This window comes from Protopterus annectens, chromosome 10.part0 (assembly GCF_019279795.1).
Source record: "Protopterus annectens isolate FY-2018-M chromosome 10.part0, PAN1.0, whole genome shotgun sequence".
In the NCBI taxonomy this organism is placed as follows: domain Eukaryota; kingdom Metazoa; phylum Chordata; order Ceratodontiformes; family Protopteridae; genus Protopterus; species Protopterus annectens.
This window is the reverse complement of record NC_056744.1, coordinates 459580217-459592587: the sequence shown is the minus strand read 5'-3', so window position 1 is coordinate 459592587 and position 12371 is coordinate 459580217. Positions and strand designations below refer to the sequence as shown.

Below are 12371 nucleotides of genomic sequence, written 5' to 3'. Positions count from 1 at the left end.
ACCTTCACAATAATTCAGTTTTGTGAAAAGTATTACTTACTGTATCCATCTGCTCATTTCTGAATTACATGGCAACTGTAATGTGAGAGAGGGAAAGGTAAGCACAGCCTATAAATACTGTGGTTGTACTCTGATGTCACAAATGAGGATTACATCTGTTGCACAGCAGAAATCCGTGCAAATTAAGTTGCACAGGCTCTGTTTTCATGAACGAGTCAAAAGTAGCACTGTAACAAATAAAAACATATTTTCTAAATTTATACCAAACAAACTGGCATCTTTTAAATAAAAATTAGTTCTATAGTGTTACTGACTGTTAGACAACTGGAATGCAGATAATCATGGGAGCTTTTGTTATTGCCCCAGAAGTTGCCATAATAACATTTAGATTGCAGTTTGCAATCCAAAGTGCAAGAAACTTTGAAATCATATCATTACATCAGCCATTATGGTAGAAGTATCAGCTGTGATGGGTTAATATTATATTCTTGAAAACCGACAATATCGAAGCTGATATTGTTGACACGAGAATAGCGAAAGTGCACAACATCGAACGTGTAAACGGAAATCTCTGTAAAGGGAGATTTCCATTTACTGCAATGTAGTGCAGTCTCAGAGTTGGTATATTTAAGTAGCGAGGGTATGGGGGTTGCAGGGGGGCTTGCCCCCCTTTTTTAAACCCGTTAGGGTACTTTTTCTTTTTTTGTTGTTTTTATAAGTTCGATCTTTAAAGACATCAACCATATGGTATCGACCATATGGTGTTCGATGTTTTCAACCATCTATCTTATAATATAGACCCAGCTGTGGCACAGTTTGTTTATAGGTGATCTAAGTGGCTGCAGTTAAGAGGATTAAATTTTCCAGACTTTCCATGACTTAATAAGTGAACAACTAACAATACTCTGTGATGTTGTAAGAACCTCGGGATAAGTTGTAAAGGCATTAATAACATAGCTTTTTTTCTCATCTAAGATTGATTGGAAACACCAGTGCTCATAACAGGTCCTACAGTAACATTATGAAGTAAGTTCAAGGAACTGACCTGGTTGATGATGTAAATACCGTAGTCAATCTTCTGTCGACGTAAGATAGGATGGAGGTAGTGCAGCCAATATTTTAGGTGGTGTTCGCGGTTTCGGTATGGAATGATGATAGCAACTTTCTGTCTTGCCTTACAGTCAGGTGGGGAGTATCGGCCACCTTCCTTGACATCTGGGTTCTCCTTCCTCAGTCGTTCTTGTGTCATTGGTGTACTGAACTCAATCAGTAAACGACCCACTGATGGAGACACAAGAAAAACCTTCACTGGATAAATAAAACAGCTTCTTCAAGTAGCACATTTTTTAGTTATAGCAGTGAGAGAATTTACTAGACAGATAAATTTTCCTTCTAGTTTTCCATGTAGCAGGTCAGGATAAGGGCAGATACACAAGGAACTTCCAGTCAAAGCCTGAGGTGTCACCATACACTGGCAAGTAAAACATTTTAGTAGTAAGCCAGCAGTTCAAATTCTGCATTCCCTACATTGATCACAAAGAGATTAACAACTGAGGCTTCAAAAGTCATAATACTGCTGAATATTCTAAACTCTAATAGGCAGGTTCACAGATTAAGACTAGGCTATCAGTCTGTAAATTATTACAATCCTACCCAATAACCAGAGTTCAGGATCAGGCCCTGTACTTTGTATCTGTGAGGTAAACACCTTAATCATTTTGCCAACCCCTTCCCCAAGGGCTCTTGAAATATCTATCCATCCACAAACCCCTTTTTCCACATGGGGTTAGGGTGTCAATTCAACAGTGACAATCATCTATAGCCAAAGTTTACATTGCCAGGTGGCTAGCCCTGCCACACACTCACACCTATGACCAATTTAGAGTGCCCAGTCCACCTACTCATGTCTTTGGAATGTGGGAGGAAACCACAGCACCCAGAAGAAACCCACTTGAACATAGGAGGACATGCAGACTCTGCACAGAAGGCACCCCAGCCGAGAATCAAACCAGTGAACTTTTTGCTGTGAAGTGACAATGCTATCCACTGTGTTAATGTGCCACTGTTACAATTAAGCATAGGGAGGGATTATCTTATGTTGCCAGATGTTACTTTTTCTTACTTGCTGCATTTAGTTTGTTGGGAGTTCTGTTGTGCGTCTAGCACAACAGCTTCTTTCACAATAAAGTTACATCTGTTTTTTCATGTCCAATACACTAAAAGGATATCAGCTGACAGTAATATATAGAACAGTTGAAAAGTGTGCATGCAGATATTACCGTAACAGCGAATATTGCTATTTTCTATATGTGAAGTGCTGTATTCTGCAGTAGTTATATAACATCCAGTGCTGTACTTTTGTTTGATTCATTGCTATTTGTAGACTCTCCTAATACACATTATGTCTTTGATTACACTGTGGACTGGTCTAGAAGGACCACCCCACTTACCCCTCAAAAAAAAAAGAATGAATGAATAAAATGAATTGAATGTCATTATAAGATTTCTGCCTTTGATGCATTTCAGTTGAGAACTTTACTTCTCTGTCACAAAATGTCAATTTATTAACATGTTTGTTATAGTTTTTCAATCCTGCTTAACTAGGAAATGTCATCATGCGCTATTACACTGGAGTTGTAGGATTCAATTCCAAGTGGTGATTGCTTAAACATCACCAAACATGTTTCTAGATAAGATCAGAGCAGGTCTGCAAAAAGAATGTGTTGGAAGTTTGATATAAAAATGGTTAAAAAGCATGTTAATTCCAAATGTTGACTGATGACTTCTGTTAAAGCTGGATCTTAGAAGATGATTGAGAGGTGAAATATTTAATGTGCAGGATATACCAGACAAGTCACAGTGTAAAATAATGATGTAGCCTAACAGTTTACCACCTCAAGGACAGTATGATTTTCATTCATTCATCTTGATTTCACAGATTTATCCTCCTATAAACAACCACAAATGATAAGAGAAAATTCTGAATGCTATTTAATTTAATGTTAATTACCAGAAGAAAAAAAACAAGCAAGATGCACATGTAAAAAAAAAATGAATTAAACCGCTACAACTCATGAAGTGAACAAACTGTTATCCTTGAGAGCTTGCAGCATAGCTTGCACATCTTAGGCTACCACATAATTCTCTCTCCCTCCTTCCATTGCACTGCACTAATTCACCAATATAGTCAACATTCTGGCAATTTTAAATACACATTACTCCCTAAGAATGCACACAGAATTATGATTATGCTTTGAATATGATAAGAAATAACCTTGTAATACATGGAGCTCAGTGACTCAGTACTAGGAAATTGGCAAAAAACATAACCTTATATCTGCTTATGCAACTTCAGAGTCAAATATAACACAAACGGTTTCTCATCATAAACAAATTATTATATGTTCAAGAAATGGACATCAAGAAATTCACCTCTAATTTGTATAATGTTACAAATAGTTTTTGTTGACTCTTTTATTTTTGAAATGTGTACTGTTATATTTAAATTGTAAAATATATTGAATTATTTTAATATATTTTGTAACTTAAAAAATAAAATATTTTGAGGGATTAAAAAAGAAATTCACTTCTAGTGTGGCATAAAGCAAAGCTAAAGAGGTGTTCTATAGAATGAGTAAGTTTTTCTGTATTAGGCAGAGGACTGAAACATAGGTATTAATGGTTCATTTTAGGTTCATAGGTTCATATGTAGGTACTAGGCTATTGGCAAGCCTAGCCAAAAATGTACCCTGGCTTTCGCCACCCAAGAAAATTATTTTCCTGTACCCCTGTCAAGCAGAACCACAGAAGTGATCCCTGGGGTGAATTTCCTATTACCCATCCAATCATCAAGATTTTTCTTGAAGAGTGCTAATGAGGAGCTCTGTTTGACATAGATAGGTAGTCTGTTCCAGAGTATGGGAAGTCTCTAGGACAGGAATCTATCCCTCCAGCATGTTCTGTTTATTGTGGTGACAAGGTTTAGGTCCCTAGATCGTGTAGCTCAGAGGCATTGGGATGTCTTTAAGTGGAGCATATCCAACAGCTCTGGGTTTGACATAGCTTTGTATGTTAGGCAGAGATCACCTCTGAGTAGGCGATATGCGACGGAGTAAAGCTGGAGTTTTTTGAGACGGTCTGCGTAAGGCATCTGTTTGAGGCCAGTAATCCTCTTTGTGAGGTATTTTTGCGGCCTTTCCAGTTGTTGTAGATGTTTTGTGAGGTACATACCAAAAGGGGCGTTGTACTCTATAATGGGTCTAATGAGTGATGAGTAGAGGGAACAATGACCTCTTTTTTCTGGATGAGAAACCTTTTGTGATGAGGTGTGCCACGTAGAAGGATTTCCTGACCACTTTGGCGATGTGATTATCAAAGGAGAGACTACTGTCCACCTGTGTCCCAAGGTCTCTTATTACACTTTTGGTGTTAAGTAGACTACCGCCTATGTGGTAGTTCATGGGTACAGAATTTTTACCAAAGGGGATGACAATGCACTTTTTGGCATTGAGCTTGAGACCATGTCTTTGACACCAGGTATCTGTCTCAGTGAGGCCCTTTTGTAGGATGTCCACATCATTAGGAATTTCAATTATGGCTCCTAGTTTGCAGTCATCTGCGAATTTAGTTAGCCAAAGACCTTCTGTGTTAACCTGTACTTCAGAGAAGTAGATACCAAACAGGACAGGACCCAGGACTGAACCCTGTGGTACTCCACTTGTCACTGGTCTGAAGTCTGATTTGGAGTCTGCTACTTTCACAGTGTGGGTTCTTTCAGTAAGCCAGTTGGCAACCCATCTTGTAACATAGGGATTTATACCTAGTTTAGTGAGTTTATCTATAATTCCAGAGTGGGGGATGGTGTCGAACACCTTGGCGAGATCTAGATAGGCTGTGTGAACCACCTTACCCTCATCTATGGCTTTGGTGACTACTTCAAAGAAATCTATCAGGTTTAGGAGACATTATCTGCCTTTTACAAACCCAAACTGTGTGGGGTGCAGGGTTTGGAGATCTCCAATGTCTTTGTTTATGAGTTCCATGATGATACGTTCCATGGCCTTGCAGACGAGGCTCGTCAGGCTAAAGTTCCTGGGGTCTGTTGTGGCCACCCCTTTGTGGAGTGGGATAACTGTCGCAGTGCGCCATTCAATGGGCACAAAACCTGAGGTGAGGCTATGATTGAACATGGTACTTAGGTACATTTTAATATATATACAACTGCTTTTTTAAGGGGCAGGATATCTTGTTATTTTCAAATGGTGGTGAAGTTTGTTTACATATCTATTATAATTATATATGCTAATCCAGAACCAAAACACATTGGGGATAGGCAATATTCATTTTGTTTAGAAATGCAACACATCTGTCTACTTTTGCTGTCATACCCATGGTGACCGAAAACCGGGGAGTGTGAATAATTACTTATAGGAATCTGGTGTTGAATCTTTCCTCCTCCCACGAAGGTACAAATCCTGCATAACAAAGCGATACTTTTACAGTTATGGTTTGATCTTTTCTGACCAGTTTTATAACGTTATGAGTTGGGGACTTTGCATTACAGTTTTTTTTTTTCTGCAGGATTTGCAGTTTAATTTAGATTTTTGTCAGTAGAACCACAAAACCATCCACTGATGATGATGATGATGACAGTAATACTGATGAAGATGTCTCATGGTTTTATGGTTTCCATGATACAGATATATTGTCATTGAGGAAGCTATTTAGGTTTCAGTATCATTGTCTCAGTGGTCCACACATACATACATACATATATATATATATATATATATATATATATATATATATATATATATATATATATATATATATATAGATATATATGCCTTCATTTTCATATGGCAAAGATACTTCACATGACTTCTGCAATGATTTTCAAATAAAAGCAGGGTCATCCTCAGACATTTTGACACTGCAGTAATACAGAAATAGAATTATGAGAAGATATGACTGTGTGTCCCCATAGCTTGTCCATTTATGACTAGCAGTTTGGTATGTTTATGTTAACAAATATTCATATAATGTACTAGAGTTAATGTATTTTTATTTTAGATTGATTTTTGCAGTAAAAATAATGAATATATTCAAGTAGCATCAGTAGTACTGGAAGGATTTGACTATGTCTGTATACCTCTGTTAAATATCTGAAACAATTGTCAGTTATACAATATAAAATGAATTAGGAAAAATAGAAACATTCACAATGCTTGGTTAAACTAATATAGATAAACTTGAGAAAAACAAGAGATACTAAGGTGCCTTTAAAAGGAAATCTCATCTAGATATTAGGATTTTTTCTTAGCCCGGGTGCCTGAGTGATATAATGCAATGCTTTGGTTAATTGACTGCATCATCTGGCTGGTTTCCATTTGCATATGATATGTAAACAAAACTGGAATGCTGCATCTGCAACCTACAGAAAGCATCTGAGAAGTGTAAAACATCCAGATGCCTCTTTCTTACACCTGCTTGCTCTGCTGTGTTAACTGATTCCTACAGAGTGGCAACACTTTTTTTTTTACATTCCATGTATCCTAAATGTTTAATTATGGCATCAAATTATGGAGAGTTGTACCCCAGCAACTGTTGTGGTAACATTTAGAAATCATGAAGTAGCTTGTTTACTCACAAAATGATACGTACAGTGAAGTGGTAAAACTGAAGTAGTTACCAATACTGTATTCAAAATAAGGATTGTTTCCCATTTCCTAGTATTTTACTTGTATAACTGTGGGCAGTAGCTTCTTGTCTCAGAAACACTACACAGTAACAGCAAAATATACTGGTGCAAATGTACTCTTACTTTTCACAAATTTATTCCTAGGGCTAAATGTTTTTTAGGAGACCTTACAAAATTCAGTCGTTTAAACTATTGTTTTTCTGTCTATCCACTCCCTCAAAAGTAGATCTTGTCACATGAGAAATGGGCTTTATTATCTGTCTATCTATCTTTCACGCATTCATTCCAGTAACTAGGGAGTTTTTCTTGACCCATGATCCCCTCTTAAGTAAACTGTACAATGTAATACAGCAGGTATAAGATTATGGAGAAAGAAGTTCAGTTATATATATAATGAATGGTAAACACAGAATAATAAATAGTGACATTACGGGAACTGGTGTATGAATGTGTACAAAGCAAATATCAAGGCAATAAGATGCATGATATTAGAAAAAAAGAAATAAAAAGAAACAACACACCATTATCTATAGTATGAATAGGTAAATAGTAATCAGGAGTAACGTGTGCAGTTGAGTGGGTACAGCACACTATTATCTATAGTATGAACAGGTAAATAGTAATCAGGAGTAACGTGTGCAGTTGGGTGGGTACAGCACACCATTGTCTGTAGTATGAACAGGTAAATAGTAATCAGGAGTAACGTGTGCAGTTGGGTGGGTACAGCACACCATTGTCTATAGTATGAATAGGTAAATAGTAATCAGGAGTAACGTGTGCAGTTGGGTGGGTACAACACACCATTGTCTGTAGTATGAACAGGTAAATAGTAATCAGGAGTAACGTGTGCAGTTGGGTGGGTACAGCACACCATTGTCTGTAGTATGAACAGGTAAATAGTAATCAGGAGTAACGTGTGCAGTTGGGTGGGTACAGCACACCATTGTCTATAGTATGAACAGGTAAATAGTAATCAGGAGTAACGTGTGCAGTTGGGTGGGTACAGCACACCATTGTCTGTAGTATGAACAGGTAAATAGTAATCAGGAGTAACGTGTGCAGTTGGGTGGGTACAGCACACCATTGTCTGTAGTATGAACAGGTAAATAGTAATCAGGAGTAACGTGTGCAGTTGGGTGGGTACAGCACACCATTGTCTATAGTATGAACAGGTAAATAGTAATCAGGAGTAACGTGTGCAGTTGGGTGGGTACAGCACACCATTGTCTGTAGTATGAACAGGTAAATAGTAATCAGGAGTAACGTATGCAGTTGGGTGGGTAAAGCACACCATTGTCTATAGTATGAATAGGTAAATAGTAATCAGGAGTAACGTGTGCAGTTGGGTGGGTACAGCACACCATTGTCTATAGTATGAACAGGTAAATAGTAATCAGGAGTAACGTGTGCAGTTGGGTGGGTACAACACACCATTGTCTATAGTATGAACAGGTAAATAGTAATCAGGAGTAACGTGTGCAGTTGGGTGGGTACAACATACCATTGTCTGTAGTATGAATAGGTAAATAGTAATCAGGAGTAACGTGTGCAGTTGGGTGGGTACAGCACACCATTGTCTATAGTATGAACAGGTAAATAGTAATCAGGAGTAACGTGTGCAGTTGGGTGGGTACAACACACCATTGTCTATAGTATGAATAGGTAAATAGTAATCAGGAGTAACGTGTGCATTTGGGTGGGTACAGCACACCATTGTCTATAGTATGAATAGGTAATCAGGAGTAACGTGTGCAGTTGGGTGGGTGAGCCATAGCTCAAACAGTGGAGCCCGCACTGTGGAGTCCTCTCTGGGTGGTTAGGTTTGGGGCAGAATGATGTTCTTTCTGGCTAGTAGGTTGGGAAAGTGGTATGGAGAGGCACTGGCTACTGATGGCTAGCAAAGTGAGCCTGTGTGTGTTTGTGCGTGTGTGTGTGTGTGTGTGTGTGTGTGTGTGTGTGTGTGTGTGTGTGTGTGTGTGTGTGTGTGTGTGTGTGTGTGTGTGTGTGCGTGCGTGTGTGTGTGCGCGCATGTGTGTGTGTGTGTGCACGTGTACATATATACACATATATATTTATTTATTTTTTTATTTTACATTTGTTTACCAGGAAAGTCCGACTGGGCTGAGACCCATTTTCAAAGGAGGCCTGGGGAGAAAAGCGCCACGTAGTACTATTACATAAAAAACAGAGACATAAGCATAATGATAATTTTATACAATGAAACCTACTTGACATAGGTACAATTATTTTAAAGTAATAATGCAAAAAATAGTAAGATAGATAAAATGCAGTTTGTATGATCGTACAATAATTCAGTATGTTAAAATATAATGAAAGATAAACCATTGGGTACATATTATAACCACAGTTTACAACTGAAATTGCCAAACTCCAAGAACCAAAAATTCACAAAGGCACAGGACCACAACAGGCTGGAATAAACAATTTATTTAGCGCTTTCATCAGTTGTGAACTATGACTTCTTCAGAATAAATGCAATAAAAAAAGACTCACATATATATATATATATATGTATATATATATATATATATATATATATATATATATATATATATATATATATATATATATATATAAAACCCCACCCTAACCTTAATTAATTACTTAGAAAAGTTGCCATTAGTTTTTAAAGTGCCAACACTCATAATAAAAATATACATATGTGAAACAGTATATCATGTTACACCACTTCCAATGCTTCTACATATATATTCATATATATAAAAAACATCTATTATATCCTAAATATATAATAAAACTATGATATAATAACCCTAAAATATCTAACATAAAATTAGAAATAAAACACTGATTTGAGTTTTAAGAAACTAGCTAATTATATAACTTCATTTAAACCTGGGGGGTACACCGCATTGACCCTCATTTGCCACATCAATTTTTTATACTCTAAAATTGTGTCACTGGGTACCCCTCTGTCATCCAATACTACATGTTTTGGCCACATTTCTTAGTATATCCAGAAGAGTGAAAAAGGTATGCAATACGGTGGATATACTAAGAAATGTGGCCATTGGTCTCAGTGTAGGTTTATATTAGAGGGAGATAATGTTGAAATACCTGCCTATGGGGGTACTGCAATCTTGGCACAAGAGCAATTGTGGTACCAAAAATCTGGTCTATTTAGCCCTGTGTCAGGTTTGTGAAAGATATTATGTGGGGAAAACTAAAAATGCTTTCAGGACATGCATCTACCAGCACACTTATGATATAGGGAGAGGTAACAATAAAAATGCTTTGGCAAAACACCTCATTCAGTTTCCTGAACACAATTTTAAATTTCATGTACTAGAACATGTAGTTTTGGATGAGAGAGGGGGACCCAGTGACACCTTTTTAGAGTATAAAGAATTGCTGTGGCAATTGAGGGTCAATGCGGTGTACCCCCCAGGTTTAAATGAAGTTATATTGTTAGCTCATTTCTTAAAACTCAAATCAGACTTTTATTTCTAATCTTATGTTAGATGTTTCAGGGTTATTATGCCATAGTTTTATTATATATTTAGGATATAATAGATGTTTTTTATATATATGAATATATATGTAGAAGCATTGGAAGTGGTGTAACATGACATACTGTTTCACATATGTATATTTTTATTATGAGTGTTGGCACTTTAAAAACTAACGGCAACTTTTCTAATTAATGAATTAAGGTTAGGGTGGGGTCATATACATATGTGTCTTTTTTTATTGCATTTATTCTGAAGAAGTCATAGTTCACAACTGACGAAAGCACAGTTTACAACTGAAAAAGAGCGTAAATATAAGTTTACAGTTACGAATATAAAGAAAGATTTAGTGTAATTAAGTTACGTTACAGTCCCCCTCTGTTCAATAGTAGTAAGGAAGAGAGTAACAGGGGGAGTGAGGGGGAGACAGGGGTCAGGGTGAAACCACTGAAGGAGGGTAGATCTTTGATGACAGTTACTGCTGTCTAGTTAGGTGTGGCAAGGGACAGGTAGGGGACGGAAATGGAGAGAGGCAATAAGGATTCTATGTTAGTTTTATGATTAGGAGGGAAAAGTAGTAGTTGTTCTTACTTAGCCTGGGCTGTTACATGTAGAAAGCCATGTGCCACTCAAGTAGCTTTTGAGAAGTTTTTTAAACTGAGTGGGGTTAAAAGTAGTTCAAATAGAAGGAGGAAGTGTGTTCCAGGTTTTTGCTACTTGGCAGGATTGTAAAGAGTCTTCAACAGAATAAGTAGATTTGGTTACCTGCAGTAGTGATTTATTTGTAGAGCGAAGAATACTTTTATTGGAATAGAGTTGTAAAATATTTAAGAGAGCTGGTGTTTTCTCAAGCTTATAAAGTAGTTTATGAGCCATGGTTAACTGAGTATAAGCTCAGAGTTGTGATAATTATAGCTAGGAAAGTTTTTTAAGCCATGGCAGTGATGTCTCCTATGTGTAGAGTCTGTGGCAAATTTAGCTGTTTTGTTATACCATGTTTCTAGTTTGTCTAATTCTGTCTTTTTAAGATTGATAAGTATGGGGGAGGCATAGAGGAGTGTTGACAGGAGGTGGGTTTTAGCAAAGCTACCCTAGCAGTTTCTGTAAGAAATTTTTCATTTCTATGTAGTATTCCCATTTGTTTGTGCATCATCTTAATTGTTTGTGATATGTGAAGATTAAATCTCAGCTTATTATCAGTTATGACACCAAGTGGTCTTGTTTGTGGTTCAGAAATAATGGTATTACTGTTAACAGTGACATAAAAGATGGATGAAGAGTCTGAGGGTTTGGTGGGTTGAAAGAGCATGAGTTTGGTTTTGTTTTGGCTAAGTATGAGCTGTGAGTTGGTTATCCATGATTCAATTTCAATGAAAGACTTTTCAGTTATGTCTTGTAGCTGTTGTATGGTAGATGTGGCATATATAAGTGTAGAATAATCTGCATATTGCATTATGGAAGCTAGGGGGGGGCAGTGTTGAGGTGATTAGTAAATATACTGAAAAGAAGAGGACCAAGGATGGATCCCTGTGGGACTCCTATAAGTGAATTAGGTCTTAGAGCCACTTTACTGCTTATTGATGGCTGTCAGGTAACTATATATATATATATATATATATATATATATATATATATATATATATATATATGGGTCTACTTTGACCCATCAAAATTACATTTCAGCCAAAGTCAGTTAGGCAAGTCTGTTTTCGTGAAAGTGCACTTATCCGAAAAATAAACTCTGACAAATATCAACTCATTGAACTACAACAGAAAAAAAAACAAATACAGCATACACATGTATGCAGGGGGGGCAAGCCCCCCCTGCACCCCCGCTACTTATATATACTAACTCTGAGATCTCACTACAGTGGGGAAAAAGGAAAATTCCCTTATCTTCACTGTACCATGACCTACAACAAGTTCCCCTGCCATACATCAGCTAAGAAACACTATACCTGCACAACCACAGGATCCTGGAACCGGCAAACTCTGTTCGCTGAGCTGCTTTTTCATGAAAATGCATTTTCAGATAAATGCACTTTTGAAAAAATGGACTCGTCTAACTGACTTTCTCTGAAATGTAATTTCAGTGGGTCAAAGTACATATATACATTTCTGTGTGTGCACACATTTGTTTACATGGGTAGAAGGAAACATATTTTTTCTGTTTGCAACTG

General features: G+C 37.1%; 1 protein-coding gene across 2 annotated transcripts in view; it reads right to left on the bottom strand.

Annotated features, from left to right (window-relative positions):
- The window catches only part of B4GALT2 (beta-1,4-galactosyltransferase 2), a 2452938-nt gene that overhangs the window by 1049560 nt on the left and 1391007 nt on the right, over positions 1 to 12371 (bottom strand). For both annotated transcript variants that reach the window (XM_044085356.1, XM_044085357.1), the window contains exon 3: positions 1046 to 1281. In XM_044085356.1, coding sequence (XP_043941291.1) covers positions 1046 to 1281 — 236 coding nt within the window. The remainder of the gene's footprint in view (positions 1 to 1045; positions 1282 to 12371) is intronic.